The sequence below is a fragment of the Helianthus annuus genome, chromosome 13 (assembly GCF_002127325.2).
Source record: "Helianthus annuus cultivar XRQ/B chromosome 13, HanXRQr2.0-SUNRISE, whole genome shotgun sequence".
Lineage (NCBI taxonomy): Eukaryota > Viridiplantae > Streptophyta > Magnoliopsida > Asterales > Asteraceae > Helianthus > Helianthus annuus.
The window spans coordinates 153,224,479-153,247,093 of NC_035445.2; the positions used below are offsets into that span (position 1 = coordinate 153,224,479).

Below are 22,615 nucleotides of genomic sequence, written 5' to 3' on the forward strand. Positions count from 1 at the left end.
CATCATCATTGAACATCATCAAAACAGATCCGATTAACATACTAACAATATATTGCAAGACAATTTATAAATCATGAAATCAAAGCATCATAAACAACATCACACTAACCGGAAATCTGGATTACGGTATGGAATCCTTCGAACAGAGAGTAGGTTTGCTATATGCCGTCACACACACACAATAGCACTAGGGTTTTGAAAAATAACTGCCGGTTTGCATGTATCACGTATATAAACGTATCACAGAAATGGGCCAAGCCCATCAGAAAGGCTGGGCCGAAAGATGTCGAAGGATAGGGTCCTTGGTCGAAGGATATGTTTCGAGATCCTTCGAACCGAAAGCTGATCCTTCGAATCGAAGGATATCTTTCGTGGTCCTTCGAATCCTTCGAACAGTATGCCATGTTTCGTGATCTAGACTAAGTGTAATAAATAATAATTCCAATATTATCTTTTACAACCACAAGTAGTTACATGTATGCACAATGACAACACGTTTCATTAAAACACAACGCGTACAATTACAAATCCAACAAGTCAACTACTAAACAGTCAAAGTCAACGCGCATTTAATGCGAAAGTGAAAGTCAGAAACTCGAGTTGTCACATTTTCAGTCCATTGCGTTTTAGAAAACAGACATTTTAAGTGTTTTCTGGCCATTGCGTTTTACAAATAAAACATTTCTTTGTGTTTTTGGTGCATTGCGTTTTAGGTAAAAACACATTTTTATGTGTTTTTGGTGCATTGCGTTTTAGGTAAAACACATTTTTATGTGTTTTTAGTCCTTTACGTTTTAGAAAGTACATTTTCTTTTGAGTTTTTAGGCTATTGCGTTTTAGAAATAAGACATTTCTTTGTGTTTTCTGGCCATTGCGTTTTACAAATAAGTCATTTCTTTGTGTTTTTGGTGCATTGCGTTTTAGAGAAATGTCATTTTTAGGTTTTTTTTCATTGCGTTTTACGTAACTGGGGGTTTTTCTATTGCGTTTTACGCAACTGGGTTTTAATTTTTTTTTTTTTTTGAAAATATAGCAATAGTATACTCGTTTTAAAGATAAAAAACGCTCGTTTTTTTGATGCAATTTTTATAAAAAAATAATGGCGTATGAAAGAGTTATTAACGTTTAAAAAATGGGGGGGGGAATTGGAGGAGAGAGAAACTATTGGCTTGGATTGACTAGAATGCCTTAAACAAACTCACGCGTTTCTTTTCTTCCCTTCAATTTCCATCATTTAATCTTAGTACTTGATTAACTAAATGGATGATCAAGATCACTTTCTAGCCTTCTTAACCAAATAAACTTCCTATTGTAACTTCACCCTAGTTATTATTATTAAAATTAAAATTAAAAGTTAACTTAAAAGTTTATAATTAAAACAAAGAATATTTCTGCCTTTTCAAGCATAAAAAGTTATTTTTAAATTAATTAGTTATTTGAAAAAATTATTATTCTTTACTATAATGGGATGTGACATGCATATAAATAAAGCTTGCATTTGTTAAAGTGGTGTTGTCACATAACATTTTAAAAAGAGTCGGCCCCATTCAACCAATGCAAGGAGGCAGCTACAAAATACAAATACCAAAAGATATATTATCAACTAGTTTGATAGAAATCATTTTATGATATATTATGTATATAATTAAACTACTATAAGTTATAGTTTACTATTTTTTTTTAAAAAAAAACGACTTATTAACTACATGTTAATCATAAACAAGCTAATGATTAGCACATCCCATAATAATATTATCAAAAACAAACAAACAATCAATACAAATCTAACAACTTGTAAAAATTATAAAAACCTAAATATTTTGTCGTTTTCAAAGTTAGCACTTCGGAGACGGCCAAGTCGTATAATGAAAAGCGTTGAAAGCCAATCACAACAAACACTACTCATTCACACACAAACTTTCAATGGAGAGAACAACCCACCTCTCTCCCTACACAAGCCACCATCAAGCCACCACCAAACACCACCCATACTCCGACTCTGGCGGCACCGAGACCTGCCCGGATGACGATAAATGGGCTGCCAAACTTCTCCGAGAGTGTGCCCAAGCCATCTCGGACAAAGATTCCGGCAAGATCAACCACCTTTTATGGATGTTAAATGAACTCTCTTCACCTTATGGTGATTGTGATCAAAAACTAGCTTATTACTTCTTGCAAGCACTCTTTTGCAAAGCAACCGAATCCGGTCAACGGTGTTACAAGACTTTGGTTTCGGTTGCTGATAAAAGCCATTGCTTTGATTCCGCAAGAAAGTTAATACTCAAATTCCAAGAGGTTTCACCTTGGACAACTTTTGGTCATGTTGCATCTAATGGTGCTATCTTGGAAGCCTTTGATGGTGAGACTAAGCTTCATATTATTGATATTAGCAACACGCTATGCACCCAATGGCCTACTTTGCTAGAGGCTTTAGCGACTCGAACCGATGAGACTCCTAGTTTAAAGCTAACCGTGGTTGTCACCGCGGCCATGGTTCGTTCGGTTATGAAGGAAATCACTCAAAGGATGGAGAAATTTGCGAGGTTGATGGGTGTCCCATTCGCGTTTAACGTGATTAACGGATCGAATAAGCCGTTAGGGAAGTTTACTAAAGAAGAGTTAGGTGTTCAAGATGATGAAGCTATTGCTGTGAATTGTATTGGAGCTTTGAGAAGGGTTGAAGTTGAGGAAAGGGGAGATGTTATTCGGCTTTTTCGATCGTTAAACCCTCGAGTAGTAACCATAGTCGAAGAAGAAGCCGATTTTACTAGCTCAAGAAGTGATTTTGTCAAGTGTTTTGATGAGTGCTTAAGGTACTACACTTTGTACTTTGAGATGTTGGATGAAAGCTTCACTCCCACTAGTAACGAACGTTTGATGTTGGAACGTGAGTGTTCAAGGAGCATCGTTAGGGTTTTGTCGTGTGATGATAAACATAATATTGGTTTAGGAGATTGTGAAAGAAGAGAGAAAGGAAACCAATGGTGTGAGAGGCTCAATGAGCTTTTTTCACATGTAGGGTTTAGTGATGATGTTGTGGATGATGTTAAAGCCTTACTAAAGAGGTACCGAACCGGATGGTCTCTCGCGATTGATCAAACCGATCCGAATTCAAATTCAAATTCGGGTTCAGGAATATTGTTAGCTTGGAAAGATGAACCAGTTGTATGGGCTTCAGCTTGGAAACCCTAATCAAGAAAGAACTCAAGTTGCATGCTTTTTCATGCGTAGATAATGTTGGTGCTCAATTAGCTTCAAATCTTGTTGCTTGAACATGTAGTATGTAAGTTGGTGCCAACATGATACAAACTAAAAGGGTATCAACATGATCCACCATATTCATTAAAACCCTAATTTGAAGGTTCATTAAAAGTTAAAACTCATGTGTGGATTTTCGGATTTGAAGGTTGAAGATAGATAGAAGAAGATGTAGTGTTTTTATTTATAGAAAATAGTAAAGATCAATGTCATGAAGATGACTAGATGAGTATATTTGCAGGCACTTTAAGTGTGGGTGGTTTCTATAATGCTTTTTTAGCTTTTCTTGATGTCCTAAAGTGTTTTGAGTTTGTGCTTTATATTTTATGTTTATTGGTGTGTTCTTAGATTGAAGTCCTTTTCCATATATGTATTTATCTTTCTATTAGATTGAAGTCCTTTTCCATATATGTATTTATTTTTTTCTAAAAAGTTGGTTTGATTTATTTTTTTCTTCTTGTTTTAAGGTAATTCTAAAAGGTTGGTTTGATTTATTTTTTTCTTCTTGTTTTAAGGTAACCAAGAATTGAAAAGTTCAACTATATATAAGTTTGCGATATATATTTTTAATTATTAAATAGAAACGAAATTTGTAGATATGCATATTTACATTACTCATTCTATTTGTCTTCTTACGTGACACTTAACCCGCACCCTCTAGGTTGAAGGATATAGTTGTAAGAACAAAATATATACCACTATAAGATACACGACTTGCTCGAGTTTCATGATTTAACTGTTGGTAACATAGTTTAGTCCAGAAAAAAATATACCATAAATAACTAGTATTTGATATGTTATCTACCTTTTATGCTCTTCGTCTCTAAAATAGTGTATCCCGAAAAAAAATATATATTTCGTCTATACATAACAAATTACGCAGAATCAGATTCGTTGATTCTTTTATACCTGTGTATCCTAAAGAATGTATTTTCACCTACCTACAAACTTATAATTATATGTTATGTCAAAAAAGTTTTTTTTATCAAGATTGATATGTGGAGGGATTTGTGTGAAAACAAAAGGTCTAATGCTTTTTAGTGTGGATGTGTTCGTACACAAATCTCTTAACCCCTTTATCAACCAAACATCTTAACGAACATATTCACAAAATGTGTGTTAATGACCATGCGGCACAACAATCACAGATTGACCACAGAGCTTCTATCTCAATTCTGCTCCAACACTTATAAGAAGAAATTTACATAATTGACAAAGGTAGAACGTTAGTCCAAAGAACATTCAAAATTTACAGGAACTACAGCTAGGGGCGGACCTACCATATAATAAGGGGTAGCCCTCGCTACCCCTTAACGCTCCGACGGTAGGGTAAATTTTGGAAAGTTTTGACGTTTTTTTTTATGTTTTTCGATTTCGTTAGCTTTTTTTTGAAACGTTACCCCTATAAGGATTTTCTAGATCCGCCACTAATTACAACAAACAACAAGTCTACGATCAATTTCACGTACGGTTCGGCCATTGATTGACCATACCCTATGTACGGTTTTTCAAAACCAAGTTAAAAAATAAATGCATGTATATATTTGAACAACGGCTAAACAACAAAAATGATATATAATCCAGTTGAAGAAAAGGGAAAAAAAAATATAACCATTCAAGAATTTATAATAACGAATCGAATTAAAGTTAAGGTATATGTTTTATTAATGGTACTTTTGTAAGACTAAGTCTTGCAAAAAAATATATGTATAATAATTACAAAATCAAAGAAGTCTAAAAGAAATATCATGCAAGAAAGAGTTCTTCAAACTAAAAGCAAAAAAAAAAAAAAAACAGCAAAGTTGATTTAGACAAATGGAAAAGTGGTCATTTAACTTGAAATGAAACAAAACCTCTTTACTTGGTAAGGACATACTTATCTATTTTTGCTATCATTGATTTCTCCTTTCTAGATCAAAATTCAATGAAACAAAACGTCTTTACTTGGTAAGGGCATACATGATGAATTTCTATTCTCTCTTTTGAGACTATTATATAATCATTGTTAGAGTACTTTAGCTCATCTCTTGCAAAAAGCAAAAATACACATAAGACTTTTATGACATACTTGGGTGATTATACCTAATCAAATCTACATCTCAAAAGATTGAGCAAGAGACCATGAAGTGAGAACTAAACCTTGTTTAAATTTTACACTTGATAACCATTTTATTATAAGTGATCACTTCCAAGAAAGTGAGAAGTTAGTGGGTATCCTATGTAATTAAGAGTGCTTGGCTAGGAAGAATTTCAAGATAAGTTCCCTGATTGCAAGTCTCTACTGGGACAATCAAAAACAAATCTGTGAACTTATTCATTATGGCTAACACAGAAAACATTCATTGGTATGATAATCTATGATGGAGTCGGATATTCACCCTCGCCTGGTTCCTACATACAACATGCCCCTGGAATGGTGGCATTGTCTTGAGACATACGCCCAAGAAGGTGAATGGTCGGCTTGCTCCGTGGAACAACGACGGCCATGAGAAAAATTAGGAAACAAATCAAAACACAAGAAAGAGAAAAATATAGAAATTGGTACTCAGAGTTTTTATTCATTTGGCATATGCCTTTTTCTGATAATCAAATACAAAGAAGAATAGGCCTTAAATAGGCAATACAATATACCAAACAAAGGAAACTAATAAAAGAGAATTAAAATAATGGCTGGAGTTATGCATGGATCTTTGATTGAGAGGGAAACAAGGAGAGATAATTATGCACAAAATAATGCATTCTCAATGCTCCCCCTGAAGTTGGAGCATGTAGATTTCGAATGCCCAACTTGCTCAGTAGAGAGTTGAGGTGCTGAGCTCCAAGGGGCTTGGTTAACAAATCTGTAATTTGATTTTTGGAGCTAATATAAACTGGTTCAACTTCTCTGCTTTCAACTCTTTCACGGACAAAGTAACAATCCATCTCTACGTGCTTTGTTCTCTCATGGAAGACTGGATTGTTCGCTATATGCCTAGCCGCCTGGTTATCGCAGAACAAAACAGTTGGTTCTCCTTGTTTAGCATCTATAATTCACTCAACATCCACCTTACCCAAATCACCTCGCTGACAGTAGTAGCTATGGCTCTGTACTCTGCTTCTGCAGATGATCTTGAAACTACTGATTGCTTCTTTGACTTCCATGATATGGGCGCTCCTCCGAGAGACAATAAGTAACCAGTTCGAGACTTTCTTAACAAAGGGCATCCTAACCAATCTGCATCACAATATGACAATAAGTTCATGCCACCTTCTTTTGGTAACAATATACCTTGCCCTGGAGTCGATTTCAAGTACCGCAGAACTCTAGTTGCTGCATCCATGTGGTTCTTGCGAGGGTCTGTCACAAATTGGCTGAGGACATTCACTGCGTAGGTGATGTCCGGTCTGGTGGCCTGCAGGTAAAGGAGACGACCAACTAACCTCCTGTATTGACTGCTATCCACTTTATCTTCTCCCTCTCCCTTCCCAAGCTAAAGGTTTTGCTCCATGGGAAAGGAACTAGGTTTACACCCATCCAGTCGCTATCCCTCAGGATATCTAGCGTGTATTTTCTTTGACTCAAGACCAAACCTTCCTTAATACGAGACACTTCGATTCCAAGAAAATATTTCAACGAACCCATGTCTTTGATGCTGAACATCTCGTCGAGCTGATCTTTAGTGTGTTGTATTTTTACAGAGACGTTTCCAACTATGACAACATCATCAACATATATAAGCGCAGCTACATAAGACCTTTTTGACTTATAAATGAACAGAGAATAATCTTCCTTTGACTGTCTGAACCCGAGCTCAACGAGAGATTTTGTGAATTTTTGATACCAATTACGTGACGCCTGTTTCAAACCATAGATCGATTTTCTTAATCTACAAACACGAGCCTCCCCCTGTTTAGCAAAACCCTCTGGAATCTTCATGTAGACTTCGTCCTCTAAATCCCCATGCAAGAAGGCATTATTCACGTCAAGTTGGTGAATCATCCAATTTCTTTTCACAGCCACGGCTAACAAGGTACGAATAGTAACCAACTTTGCAACTGGTGCAAATGTATCATGATAATCAACCCCTTCGAGTTGAGTGAAACCCTTCGCCACCAATCTCGCCTTATATCTATCCACCTCTCCGTTTGGTTAGTACTTGATTTTGTAAACCCACTTTGAGTCAATCACCCTTTTGTTTTTGGGCAACGCCTCAAGAGTCCAAGTACCATTTTGTTCAAGGGCCTTAATTTCTTTCTTCATGGCTTCTCGCCATTCATGGTTCAGTGACGCTTGACGAAAAGTCTTGGGCTCATCGCATGAGTCGATAGCTGACAGAAAAGCTTTATGACGGGAGAAAAATTATCATAATAGATGTAACAAGCTAGAGGATGTACCGTGGATGAACTTTGATTAGTTGTGGGTCGAGTATGGTCTATTGATGGGGGAAGCTTGACATTGTAATCGTTGAAGCGTGCTGGTTGGGTTCGACCTCTGGATGGTCGAACTTGGGCATTTTCTTCCTCTCGAACCGAAGTGTTTTGTTCAGAAGGACCAACACTGTTTTGCATTTCATGTTCTGCAATTTGTGCATTGCTAAGATCTTGATCATTAATGTTTGAGGTGTTCAACGATGCCTCAACGAAAACTTCATGGCTGATGGTCTCGACATCATCCTCGTGACCGTGGGCATTCTCTCCATTCTGATTTTCTTCGTTCCCATTAACATGAGGGTTGACTAAGGGTTCGCCTTCATTAGTCTCATTGTAATACCAGGGCGGAAAATCAAAAAGTTTCTCATTTTCGCTTTTGTCGATACGATCCATGCTCTTGAAAGGAAAAACATTTTCAACAAATTTCACATCTCTTGACACCACCATTTTGCTATCGGTAATGTCATATATTTTGTACCCTTTTGTTCCCGGTGGATAACCTAAAAATACCCTAGGTTTCCCTTTCCATTCAAATTTGTCTCCATCTGTGTCGGTATTTCGAAAGTAAGCGAGGCAACCAAAAATCTTCACATGTTCATAATCAGGTTCTTCTTCATGTAAAATTTCAAATGGGGTTTTCTTGTTAATGGTGTTTGATGGGAGACGATTGATTATGTAGGCCACTGTCATGACACACTCGGCCTAAAACTTCTTTGGCAAATTTGCCTCAAATCTAAGTGCTCGTGCAGTCTCGAGCAAATGTCTGTGCTTACGTTCTACAACACCATTCTGTTGTGGAGTGTGTGGGCAAGTGGTCTCAAGAATTATGCCCGCTTGAGCATAAAAGTTGTGCATTCGGTTTGAAATAAACTCCCCCCCCCCCCCCGGTTATCACAACGAATCCTTTTAATTGATTTTCCAAATTGCGTATTGATCATTTGTGGAAAAATATCAGATGGTCACCCGCATCAAATTTGTGTCTTAGAAGGAAAACCCAAACAGATCGACTGTAGTCATCCACGATCGTTAAAAAATGTTTGCTCTTGAAAGCGAAGGAGTTCTATACCTTCCCCAAAGATCACAATGCAACAATTCGAAACATTCTTTGGTTTTCATAGAACTTATGGGAAAAGGTAACCAGGTGTGCTTGGCTTTAGCACACGAATCACAATCAATAGTTTTAAAAGATACATTTTTGACAAAATCAAAACGAGAAAGTTTACCGCTAGAAGCATGACCAAGTCTTTTATGCCATACCTCCACCGACACCGACATAGCCTTCCTTTCTCGTTCGACCATCTTCATCCGGTATAAGCCATGTTGACATTTACCCGTTCCGATCAATTTCTTCGAATTCAAGTCTTGCATTACGAAGAAGTCTAGAAAGAAGGTTACAGTGCAATGAAGGTATCGAGTCAGCCCACTAACCGACAATAGGTTGCAAGTAAAATCTGGAACGTATAGGACATCTCGAATTTAAGTCCTATTTGGTAAGGTGGACGACCCTTTCCCTTTAACAGGTATAGAGTCTCCATTTGGAATTCTTACTGGTAGTTCGCGTGTTGTTTTTAGGTTGCCATGAAACAGATTGAGAAGGTAGGTTATGTGTTCGGTACACCCTGAATCAACGATCCAGTTGCCATCATCGCCTAATCTAGCCCCCATGTTGCCATCCACTGGATTATCTCGTCATTAGTGAACGAGCTGATGAACTGTTCGTACATCTCACGGTTTAATCCCGGGATTGGACTCGATTGATTTAGGTTGTCGGCAGCGGAATTGGATTTAGTTCGGCTCTGGTCATCACCGGCCATGGCGGTGAGAAGGAGTCGATTGAATGAGAGGCGAAGAAGAGGCCGAAGTGTATATATTTTTTAAGGGTTTAGGAACCCGCTCTGATACCATATAGAAATTGGTACTCAGAGTTTTTATTCATTTAGCATATGCCTTTTTCTAATAATCAAATACAAAGAAGAATAGGCCTTAAATAGGTAATACAATAGACCAAACGAAAGAAACTAATAAAAAAGAATTAAAATAATGGCTGGAGATATGCATGGATCTTTGATTGAGAGGAAAACAAGGAGAGATAATTATGCACAAAATAATACATTCTCAATAAAAAAAAATATGTTAGTAGATGAGAGATAAAATATCTTGTCAATACGTTATGAACTTAGTAGGGGAAAACACCATGGAAAAAGAAGGATAGCATGTCCATGGAATTGTGACACTCTTGGGAAATTTCCTAGACACATAATGGAAATTTGCATATGGCATGTGAATTGTGCATTAGTTGGTTTTTATATCTTTGCATTTATGTGTGAGGTAATGATGATCTAATAGTCTAGTAGTATGGTATTTCTTCTAAATAAAAATGTTGTTGGTTCAAATCTTTGCAAGTGCAAGATTATGTGGTATTTAGGTGAAATATATTTTGTTCAAGTAATATTATCTATATATTGGTGTTAATATAGTTGTAGCAATTATATAAGACAATGAAACTTTGATAGGGTCATTGTTAGAGCTATAAAAGAACAATTTATTTTAATCCGATGTTAAGAAGTAAATATCCAATTGATTTATATATAATAGTATATGGACAAAATTATTTACAGTCTAATCACCTATAATCAGGTACAAGAATTTATGTCATTTGTTAATCTTTAATGGTACAAAACATAAACTATCAGTTGTTAATACATCTTTATTTTCTCTAGTGGCACATAAACTTCGATGAAAACAACTTTAAAACACTCGCTTAAAAAATTACGTGACATTAGATAGAATTTTTCTTGAAGTGTCTGGACTTGATTAGTATACAGTATGTAAATACTAAATAGCGCTAATCATAGACAAAAACCAGGTATCGGGATCAAACCTCGCGACTTTTATATCATGTTACATATGTTTGATCGCTAATTAAGTCACCATCGTGGGGACGGATAAGTAACGTAGAAAGTATATGTTGTTGGACAAGGCCACTTTTAGAAAATAAGAAATTAGTAAAGAGTGAAAGAAACTTAATATATGTTGGAACATGAGCTGTGATACATTCTACAATGGATCCAAAAATTAAGATTAAATCCACTAATTATAGAGGCATAAAATTTCTTACTTCTTACAAACATGTATTCATCGCGTGTTAGGATTCATGCAGATAACCCCGCGGTTTAGAATCGTCTCATGTTTTAGTTTTAACATAATATAATATGTCATCTTCAAAGCGTTGTGCGAGAGAAAAAATAAGAAGAAATAGATGGCACGTTCTTTTTTTCTCTATAAACGCTTTAAACAATGACCTAACATACTAAAACTGAATTTGGCAGGCCGGACTTCAATCCAACCACATTACGCTTTGGTTTTTCATAGAACAAATGGTACATAGAAACATCAAATTTATATATTTGGAACATATACTTTGCCTTTTTTAAGTGTTACATTTTCCACATAAGGATGATCCCATCCACATGACAATGGTTAGAAAAGAAAGGTTTGAGAATTGAACGAAAATCTATGGAGTAAAGAAAAGCATGCATGGTGGGGAAATGATATGATATGATACCATTGTTGCTGGCTTGTTTGTTTGTGACTAGACCACAGTTGCCTTTAGACTCGAGCAGACGTACATGGATGCAGAAACAGGCAGGTATCTTTCACTCCCAACATTTTCTAGTGGAGAACACAACTTTTTCTAAAGTAAAATCAAATCTATATTTTTTTCCACTATCCATTTTATTATATATTTTTATTAATTTAATTTATTCTTTTCATCCTTATCCATCTCTTACACTATATCAATGCACTACAGGATTTTCACTATCTAATTCATCATCGGTATGTAATTCTTTGGTGAAAGTTGATGGTGTGAAAGTGCTTTAAGAAACCATGTATAAAGACTTTTCATCAATGGATCAGCGACCGCTTTTTTCGACAAATTATTGATAGATATTTTACTGTCTAGACATCTACTTCATTATCGAAACAACGATGAATATCGCAAAAGATTACCAATGACGTGTTTTTTGACAGATCAATACAACAATTCTATTGCCGACAGATTATTGCCGCTCTTCTTTTGTCACTCGTTTCGCTGATAGCCTTACATCAAAAAACCATTGTGATTTTTGGTTCTTAGAAAAATATTTAGATAGTGTATTTACAATAATTTTTATAGTAGTGAAAATCATTTTCTAGTATGTATCTTCTTCACCAAATGTTTATATTTTTTTTTTTTTTTGAACGGTTAACGGTTCACTCCCCTTAAGAAATTCGCCCGCACTGCGGGTTCGAATCCCAGGCCCCCCTAAGGTCCAGCCGCACTGGAATTACCTAATATTGGTACCAGAGTGGACTCGAACCTGCACCCCTCTAGAAGAAACCCCCAAGGGGGAAAACTCCTGACCTCCTCCCAACCACTTGGGCTGGGGATCATTGGCAAATGTTTATATTTCATTCAAGAAAGCTTAGGGATTGACAAGCGTTTTCTTTTAACGGTAAACTAACCTAAATCTAAATATTTTTATACGTATACCTTGGGAATCGGGGATCAAGGAGCTAGCTAGGTGCAAATTTACTCACCAAGTACAATTGGTATTTCATTGGGCACTCGTGAATTGATGTTGAGGGTTCAAGCCTTATTATGAGAGATTTTGATGATGTATAAGTTAACTATGGAGTGTGTTTCGTCGTTCAAAAAAGTTATGAATGAACGTATCTCAGTGTATTATACATAACATTAATATGCTGTGTCCGTTACTTTTTTAAATATTTCTTTCATTCTAGTATAGAATATTTTATTATTAAATTATATTTAAGCATATTTTGTTTTTCATTTATAATTTAACTTCCAAGATACAATATTTTATATAATTTTGTTTATATCGTTGTGACGTGCTTAAAACCGGGTTGTGAATAGTAATATAGACGCACAAATGTACATGTCATAAAAGTTACGTCACGGTTTAGTTTTTTTATTATAAAGTGGCGTGTTTACCCTGGTCATGATTTTAGCAATATAATGTAATGCTCTATAATTTCGAATAAACGTTACGACGTACTTATTTTATCTAAGATTCGATAAAAGTTTATTTCAACGAGTCAAATATGGGGATGGCAACAAAACCCGAACCCGATGGGAAAACCCGATACCCGAAACATACGGGACGGGTATGGGGTCGGGTAATCGGGTATGGGACCGGGTATGAGATTTTTTTTTTTTAAATTTGGGACGGGTATTGGATTTGGTGCTATAGCCGTTTACCCGACCCGATTACCCGATTATATATACCCGTTTACCCGATTCTAGATACCCGTTAACCCGTTAACATACTCCATATAAATATATAATTTTTTTATAGTTACAATGTATTATATATTTAGTCTCAAATCCTAAAAAAGTAATTCCCGCCCAATTATAGATATATATTTACTTACCTTAGTTATAGATATATATTTAATTACCTTAGTTAATAGTTACCCCAAATCCCAAAAGAGAATCAGCAGGTGGACAAGGTTTTTAGCTGGATGTACTCTCTTTTGGTGAAAACAAACTACTGAAACTGAAATGGAGGATCAAGGATGCACCTATTTGACTTGAATATATATTAGGCTTTTATATCAAAATTACATAGCTGTTTTGGTTCTTTTGAATGTGTATTGGTTAAAGTATTACCATAGCTTCTTTTGAATATGTATTGGTTTAAAAATGAACTCTAATTGATGGTAGTAGCCTACTAGCCTATGATTTTTATCACGTTCCAGCCTTTTGTAAGGTTTCAAACTCGGCATACATTGATTTTTACTCGTTATCCGATGGTTATGCCCGATACCTGAAACCCGCAAGCATACCCGAAACCCGTGGGTATGCCCGACACCCGATGGGTGATTACCCGTCCCATACCCGACGGGTTTTGGGCCGGGTATGGGACCAATTTTTGTAACCGGGTATGGGGTTGGGATTAGCTATACCCGCCCCATACCCGTCCCATTGCCATTCCTAGTCAAATATAGTTTTTTTGTTCTTTGCCGTGAAAATTGTACTGATACCATCTGAACAACATCGGTGTCGGTATCGTATTTGTTTTTAATGGTTTCTTCAACGTGTCAAACAACATTGGTATGGTAACGGTATTGTGGCGAATCAAAGTGATACCAACCAAACAACATTGGTACTGGTATTGATATTCGTTTTTATGGCTTTCCAATCGATGTAAAACACGTGTTGATATCCCCATGGGCATATCTCTTCAAGTTACTATAACGAATGTCGGTATTATAGCGGAACTGTAACAAACTAAACCAATAAAGTAACGAATCGAAATGATACTGATTGAAAACAGTTCAGTCTTAATTGGATGAACGTCTGACTAGAAAAATGTTTTTTTCTAGATTCGGTTCTCACCGCCTTATTTTTTTTTGTTTTTTTTTTACTTAGACTTTTATGTGCGGTTTAGGTAAGCAATCCTTAAGGGTGTGTAACTGTCCAAGACATTATATAACCATCTTTTATTTTAAGCAAAGTATAATTGTTTAAGGTATAGCGTCTAAGGTGTAGAGAACTATAATTAAGAAACATATAAACACCTGTATGTTACATTTTGAATGTGATGTATAATGCGGTTTTATAACCATTCATCTCATTCTCTTTCCAACCTTCATTATATCGTACAAAGCATTATATGTTTAATATTATTTTTTACTTAAAATTGATTTTTGTAACGAACTAGTTTGTAACTAACTCTATTGTTATTGTTATTGTTATTGTTATTGTTATTGTTATTGTTATTATTATTATTATTATTATTATTATTATTATTATTATTATTATTATTATGATGGTTTAATTAAAGGAATTTAAGCCAAACAACGTGTAACAAGAAAGATACCCTTTTATTTAGCGTGATGACCTTTTTTAAATGGTTAGTTCTTTAATTATTTGAAACTTTCTTTTCGGCCTATACATAAAAACCGAGGAAGATCCGTGACGTCATCGTGGTGTTATTTGTGTGAATGGGACATGGCTTTGTGACGTCATTATAGAAAGGAACGTTCAAGAACCATTCTTTAAATGGTCGTTGAGAAATAGTTTTTTTTTCCAATTTCATTAAAAACACTAGCAAGACGCTAGGCACAATAAAACAAACGAAACAAATTACAACGTGAATTTAACCCACTCCTTCCCAGCTAAATACTTAAAACGAGATCTATTAAAAATCCACAAAAACGTTCTTCGCGCTCTTCTTTTTGCCCAAAAACACACACTCATTCCTCATCTTCCATATGTTCTAGCAAGTTGGTAGGATGATTCCATGGAGAACTTCTCCTTAACGTTGATCCAGGTTGTACACCTTGTCAATCTCAAGCAAATCTTTCACAGAAAAGACATATATTGGATTCAATCTACACCAATTTGGGATGAGGTGCCAGACTTGGGCCGAATAAACACAAAAGTCATGAGGTGATCACATCTCTCATTTGCATCTTCACATAACTTGCAAACCACCGAGTTAATGTTTCTTTTTTGAAGCTCCACCAATGAAGCGAACCTATCTAAACCCATTCTCCAACTAGTTTAATACCCGTCCGGTGGACGGGTTACGCTAACAGCGTAACAAACAAAGATAATCTATATTGAGGCTGTTTGGGATCGCTGCTCCTTTTTCTTTTCTCCTTTTCTATCTCTCTTTCTCATTTTCACAACCATCTAACTTTTCTTTTTCTTCTTTTCAAACAACAAAAGCTCCCTTCTTAACACATTATCCAAACACCACAAAAATGACTTATTAACTTTTAAAAAGTCAAAAAGTTAAAATAAGCTCAAAATAGGCAATCCCAAAACACCCACACGTAAATTTTATTTACACACTCGACGTAATCCCTGCACAAATAAGCAATAAAAGAATAAAAGATCCAAAAAACCATCTTACTTGTTCAATAAAAGATCCCAACCGGAGGAACTCCGATTCTCTCACTTTAATTTAGGTTAAAGATCGATACAATTATTCATCAATTTAAAAAAATAAAGCTGCAAATATAGAGTATACACAATAAAAAATAAGAAAATGCATATAAAGTGATTAAACAGAACAATGCAAAATACAACCAAAAAGAAGGTTAAAAGGAAGAGAAACCGTGATTAGTTCCGGTGGTGATCAAACCAACTGCTCAACAACAACAAAAACAATCCAACTAAGGCCATTTTTGGCTTAGCTTTTCAAAACATGACTTTTTGAAAACAACTTAATATGATCAAACTAAACAAATCTATCTCAGTTCCTTAAACATCAGTATCAAAACTCATTTATTTCGGTTCCCTAAACCTTCGATTTCAGTACCAAAACCATCTATCCGACATAAACAGTAACATGTCAAATATGATTTTTAAAAAAATTATATTGTTTTTCTTGTTGAAAACGGTTTGGTATAGTTATATTTAGTTTTAAATTTAGAAATTAATAAAAAGTTGTGTTGCCCCTTGTGTATTATAATTTATGAGTTATGCATTGATGACAGGCCAAAAATAATAACCAAGAGTGGGTACCTGGGCTAGAGCATGGTATTTCCACCACTATCACCCGATAGTTTAATCCCAAGACACCCCTCATGTTTCGTTTTCTCACTCACCTCTTCAGCACGACAATCTTATATCTGTTTATCAAATAAAAAGGACCCACCTACTTCACACGGATATGAAAACATATCGTAACAGATATTAAACACGAAAAAGGAAAAACGAACAAAAAAAAGGCAAAACCCAAAAAAGACTCGATAAAACCTTCTTCTGAGATACTTATAATGTCCAGAATCAAAATATTCCAACTTATTCTTGTATTCATTCACCATCTGAGTAGTCTACACATTTCATTGTACACCATAGTTGACCTGCAGCACGGACAGTAGTTATTAAAAGCACCAACATGAAGTGCTCCCACCAAAATGAATTAAAATGGTGAAAAATAGCATAAATAAAGTAGAGCCTTGACTTTGTTGGTCAAACATACTAATCTTTAACCTCTAAATTGGTATAATCTTTTAGAACCAATGACTACATAAAACTAAGTTCTAAAGAAACTGAAATTGTCAATCGTCAATAGTAAAGATGCATACTAATCTTTAACCTCTAAATTGGTATAATCTTTTAGAACCGATGACTACACAAAACTAAGTTCTAAAGAAACTGAAATTGTCAATCGTCAATAGCAAAGATGCTAGTTTTGACTTACAAAAGTCAAACTAAAACAAAAGAGGAAGGTCAAACCTGCAGTAAACAGGATGATTTGTCCCAAATGGAGATTTGCAAAATGTTAAGATGCTACCACCAACATCTACAATACAACATAACAACCACTGATCAAAATCCAAAAACACCATATATATTAGTCCTGTCGAACCGTACACTGAATGGATACTAACACAGTATCCCTTAACCAAAATTTTGAATTTGTAAGTTATTGCTTTCGTAACTTACGAACCTGCCACAACTGTTGTAGCGTCCTATGGTTGTGGGCTGCCAGGATCAGGAAGACTATCGATCGCTGCAGCTAGTTAGCCGTTTAGCACTGCTATAAATTGCCTCATTATACTTCTCGTCAGTCGCCAACACTACAAAACACAAAAATATCATAAACAGTGATGATATGGAAGTTACGCACACAAACATCATATTGGGGTTGCTATGGCTGAAAAATAAACCTTATACTTATCTTTTTTTTTTACAAAAATAGCCATGGATTTGATGGAATGAGAATCCGAGTACCAACTACCAATACTTTCAAATTTTTTTTTTTTTTTTGAACGGCAAACTGCATTTCATTCAACACCAAAACTTACGAGACAAATCAAACCAAGAATATTATTTCACTTATTTGGAAGACTCGTTCCGTTACATAATTATAGGCTACAACATATCAAACACAACAAATTCGTAATTAACACCTTTCTAGATGAATCAAACGATATATTAATGATCATCTTTCACACGATATATTAATACCCGTCCGGTGGACGGGTCCTTTACCATAATAATATACCTTGATCTCACATCGGTTATAGCTTTTAAGACCACACGGAATGGGTGTGGAAAAGCAGCGTGGAAGTCACTCCACGTCGGGCACACCGGCCCTCGTATGGCATGGAGGGCGGCGTGGTGGGTGAGGCGAGGCAATCTTTCACCGGTGTTGAGGCATAAGGGATGACGACATGGCATGTTGTGATTGGTTGGTTATTTCTTTGTAACACGATCAAAGCTCTATAAATTGAACATATGCCAAATGAAGTGTATAAAAATTAAAGAATTCACTCCAAGTTAGGCACTTAGGCATAAATTTATTTCTAATTTTGAAAACGCCAGCGATTAAAAATAAACATAATAAAATATAAATTAAACTAAATTGCCCAAAGAAGATGATAATTTAAAAAATAATCGTTACTAATCACAGGCAAAACCAAAAGAGAACGTGTACCCTCGGGGAGCATCTCCTAGATCTCAAAATCTGAAACATTGAGTATATTTGATTACTTATATATAATTAAACATCAAACAATAGTTGTTCAGTGAACATGTAAATCATAAAAAAATGTATGATAAATTACCTGATATTTGAGAAAAATACAAGGTATCCGTCAAATTAAAGAGGCCGACCCATTGCCTTTGTTCATTAAACCATTCAACTGCTTGGTCTTTTGATAAATGTATGCTTTTGGGCATGTTCAAATAACCATGTACACATATTACATCATGGATGGATATAAGCTAGATTGATAATTGTGGAATTAGCAAGCCAAAAATCACACTTGTTTGTGTGTGGTTACTGGTTACTTCATCCAACTTTTAAAAACTCAACTTCAATCCAAAAATGAAAGAAAGAACTGGTTTAGAAAATGTACCAGCTAAGCGACCAGCTGCCACTGGGAGTTCTCCATTTGAATCGCGGTAAGCAACATTAAACATGGACAAAAAGCTTGCAGGTACTTTTTCGTAATTTCAATAGACGTGTTGTGCAACCACCTACATCATCCAACCAACACAATATAAACCTACCACTCTCAAATATAAGATTCAAATATGAAACTACTGAGTTCTAAATACAAAATAACATGCGACCAGTTTCAACCCGCACCTATGCGATCATTATATATTACACAAATAGTTAGAGGACAAAAAATTTAGGCAGTCAACACAAACACAGCTGACCGTTTCAACCCGTACCAAAAGTTATAAGTTTCAACTCGAACCCGTTTTGACCCGTTACCCAAACTGCACTTGCCACCTCTAGTAATGATGACCCGTTACCCATAATAATATACCTTGATCTCAATCGGTTATAGCTTTTAAAATATCATAAACAGTGATGATTGGAATTACACTTACAAATTAAAGGATTCAGCACGATGTTCGTCATTACCTGGTTTGGTGGCAGACGGTGGCGCTATGGCGGTGGGGCTAGGCTCAAACAGACGCAGAGGGCACGGTCAGTGGCTGATGGAATCGAGGGTTTCTCTGGATTTGGAATTGTGATTGAACACAGGGGGAGTTTTATGGGGAGGAGGAGAAACCAATGCCCTGGAATCACGCGAGAGTGGGGATGGCAAAAAAAAACCATCAGATAACCGTCGGGAACTGGTTTGGAGATAGTGGGCCATAAAATAAGAAGATAACCACAGACGGTTAGACTTAATATAATAACTACAATGGACGGCCAGTGTCATCTCAAAAACAGTTTTTTTAAGTGGGAGTTAATGAGCTGGGTGGGAACAAAAGTATAATAATGGGTGGGAAAATTAGGAAGTAACCACTAAAGTTGTGGAGATACTGGGCAGGAAAAGGTGGAGGTAACCACCTATTTGAGAAACCACAAACAACCGCTCTAAACCGCCATGAGAGCGGTTATTTTTGGGAGTTTAAACGGCTGAGATTTCATCTCAGCATGATCCGACGGTGGATATCAATTTAGAAAACGGTTAGACTTAATGGGTTCCATATATATATATATAATTAGCATGTAAAAGTGGAATTTCTAGCGAAAATATGCAAAGCTGCAATTATATACATATAAGCTTATGGTTCTGTATAGTCAGTACACCCTCAAGATAGTAATTATGTTGTTAGTGAGATCCGAAAAAAAAATAAACTTATCATGACCCTTTGAATAATCATAAATTACTGAATTAGCATCGATTTGTTAATTGTAACGATGAAAAACTAGGTATTCATGACTTAGTAACAAAATATGTAATCACTAATTTTAATGAGATAGTGGGGTAGGCAGTTATGTAACCATCTTGTTTATTACACTTAAAACAAAAGATACAAGTTTTTTACGCGGTTCTCAATATAATTATTGGTTCCGAAAATAAACGAGCCCCAATAACATCCGGAGAAAAAAAAGTGATTTTAGGAGTATTTTTTAGTGAAGGCTTGAACCGCCGTTTGTCTTGCCCATTCTCCAAAGCCCAAATAAAGCATAGCCCATGAAAACCAAGTTTGCACTTTCACACTTCAGCCCATTTCACTTGGACAAATTAACACGGCCCAGAATACCCAGAAAATTTACAAAAACGGGTTATTTGGGTTAAATCCAATGTTTTAAAATCCGTTCTTTATACCGTACCGGATTTCGCTCAAAAACAGTTTAATCGGGTGTATCGGGCGGTTTAATCGGTACAACCGGCCGGTTTGAACCGGTTTTTAAAACATTGGTTAAATCTAGACTCCAGGGCTTGGGCAAGTCTATTTGACTATTTGAGTATTTAATTCAAATTCTGATAAACAATTAGACAATATTATAGTAACTGTTTTATATCATTAGTGTAAGGATTAAATATAAACTAATCTTAATGTGTTAAACATGAGAACTGAGAAATGAAGATTTTTTTTTTTTGGAAATTTTTTCATCTACTTAAACATGTCTTTTAGTTGAAAAAACTAAAGAAAAATATTTTTTTGCATAGTTAGGGGCTATTTGGCTAAGCTTATTGGAATGACTAATTTACTTATTTGCTTATTTGAAAAGCAAATAAGTCATAATGGAATGACTTATTTACTTATTCCTCTCACATAATAAGCTAAACCCAAACACCTTTTAACTTCTTAAAAAGTAAATAAGTAAATAAGTCACTAAAATAAGCTTAGCCAAACAGCGAGTACTTATATAATTACTCTACTAGATAGAAAAAAAAAACCTTAAAAAAATTCTCTTCACTTCTTATGTTTAGCACATTAAGATTCATTTGTACAAAAACCTAACCCGAATAATTATATTCAGGATTAATTCCAAAGATACTTATACACTTGAGTAAAACAACTAACTTAGACCTTTTTCCCTAAAATTTGTCCGTTTTAACATGTTACCCAACCGAATCCGCCACCCATTTTACCATCTATAAACCAGCACTCTAAGTAAATGCATTATTGAATGACAATTCAAAAACACAAATACAAAAAAAACTAAATGAATGAATTGCAAAGACAAAATAAAAAATGCATATAAATAAAGTTAAAAACTACAACATTGCTACCTGATTAATATAGTTTACACTTATTAAACTAGCCATATAATTTATGCTTATTAAGCTAGCCGTACGTACATATGCGGTATCGGGTGGACGAATGGGTCTAAGACAAGTTTGAAATGCCAAAATATATTTCATATTATTATAACATCAGTTTCAACATATTCATTTGGTTTTAAAACAATATTTTGTGCCATAAAGGGCATTTTGGATATTTATTTGACATAACAAGTGAACTTTGCAATAGACCCGATAAATGGTATGATCAGAAGGTATAATCTCTAAGGGTTATTCGCTAAAATAATATAATCATATAACAACCCTTAATCAATCTCTAAATTTGCTCAAACGGATCAGAATTGAAAGTCAAAGCGGAATTGAAACTTGCTCATATAACAACCCGAAAAACGGTATGATTAAAAGGTATAACTTCTAAGGGTTGTTCGCTACAATAATATGATCATATAACAACCCTTAATCAGTCTCTAGCCTTACAAGTGTGTAAGGGAGTGTTATAACATTAGAAGGGAAGCCTCTATAGATCAGAAGCACTCCAAGATTGAGAGAATGATTTTTTAAAGGTGCAAGTTCAGATGGTGCTTGAACACCTCTATTTATAGTTGGATTCAATCCTCTAAATCAAGACATGTGTCTTCTGAGGTGTTATGGAGGTGATTAGTGGCACCCTAGATGTCTAATGGAGGAAGAAAGGTGGCCAAATCGCGACATGGGTGGCAGGAGCAGCAGCTCCCAGCTGCAACAAGTCTGTCATTGAAGGCCTTACGGGCCGTAAGGCATATGCCTTGCGGTCCGTATGGACCTCTGGTGCGCCCACTGTTTTGAATTTCCTTGCGGACAGTAAGGGACCGTCAGAAGCCAAATGTTTGGCATTTCTTCATCTTTGACCCCTCAACTTTCAATCTTCCATATTTTATACAATTTAGTCTCTCTTGTCCAACATATCGGGAATATTTGAGAGTTATCGGACACGTGTTGTCACATGATTCGATTATAATTTCCGAGTGTTATATACAACTATTATAAATGTATACAGAATTTTACATATTTTACATGTTTTTTAAGTACGATTATATATATCTCCGATAGGCAATGATTGAAAAACCTTTTATTGTGCGAATCAAACCCAGAATCTAACGATCTCAAAGCCTTATTCACCCTGAAAATGTACTAGGCTATAATGTCATTGACACATATTTTATATGTTATTACACATTTTGTAACGTTCTTAATAAGATCTATTTAACCAAAAATAAGAAAAATAAAGAAAGGGAGAAAAAAGAAAGCAAATAAGGCCCCTGTCTAGTTTTTGCTAGTCCTTTACAAAGATGGCACGTAAGGATTTGTGATGGACCCTCATTCAATGCGAAAGGTAGTCAAGAATGGCCACATCACCTCTCAAAGATGGTAAAAAAAG

General features: G+C 35.4%; 1 protein-coding gene and 1 long non-coding RNA gene across 3 annotated transcripts; one reads left to right on the plus strand and one right to left on the minus strand.

Annotated features, from left to right (window-relative positions):
* The first annotated feature begins 1,864 nt into the window (after positions 1-1,864).
* On the plus strand, positions 1,865-3,707 carry LOC110899816 (protein SHORT-ROOT). The gene has a single exon (XM_022146705.2). It carries the CDS (start codon positions 1,924-1,926, stop codon positions 3,190-3,192), a length of 1,269 nt encoding a protein of 422 aa, XP_022002397.1. The 5' UTR covers positions 1,865-1,923; the 3' UTR covers positions 3,193-3,707.
* An 11,889-nt stretch (positions 3,708-15,596) lies between these two features.
* LOC110899815 lies at positions 15,597-19,379 on the minus strand. 2 transcript variants are annotated; one of them, XR_004876382.1, is made up of 8 exons: positions 19,074-19,379; positions 18,556-18,676; positions 18,262-18,365; positions 18,132-18,161; positions 17,700-17,917; positions 17,138-17,271; positions 16,928-16,994; positions 15,597-16,551 (listed from the first exon to the last, which is right to left on the minus strand). It is a non-coding gene; the product is annotated as an uncharacterized LOC110899815 (long non-coding RNA). The 2 variants fall into 2 exon arrangements; XR_002570557.2 differs by having other exon boundaries at positions 17,142-17,271; positions 19,074-19,378.
* Between the last annotated feature and the right edge of the window lie 3,236 nt (positions 19,380-22,615).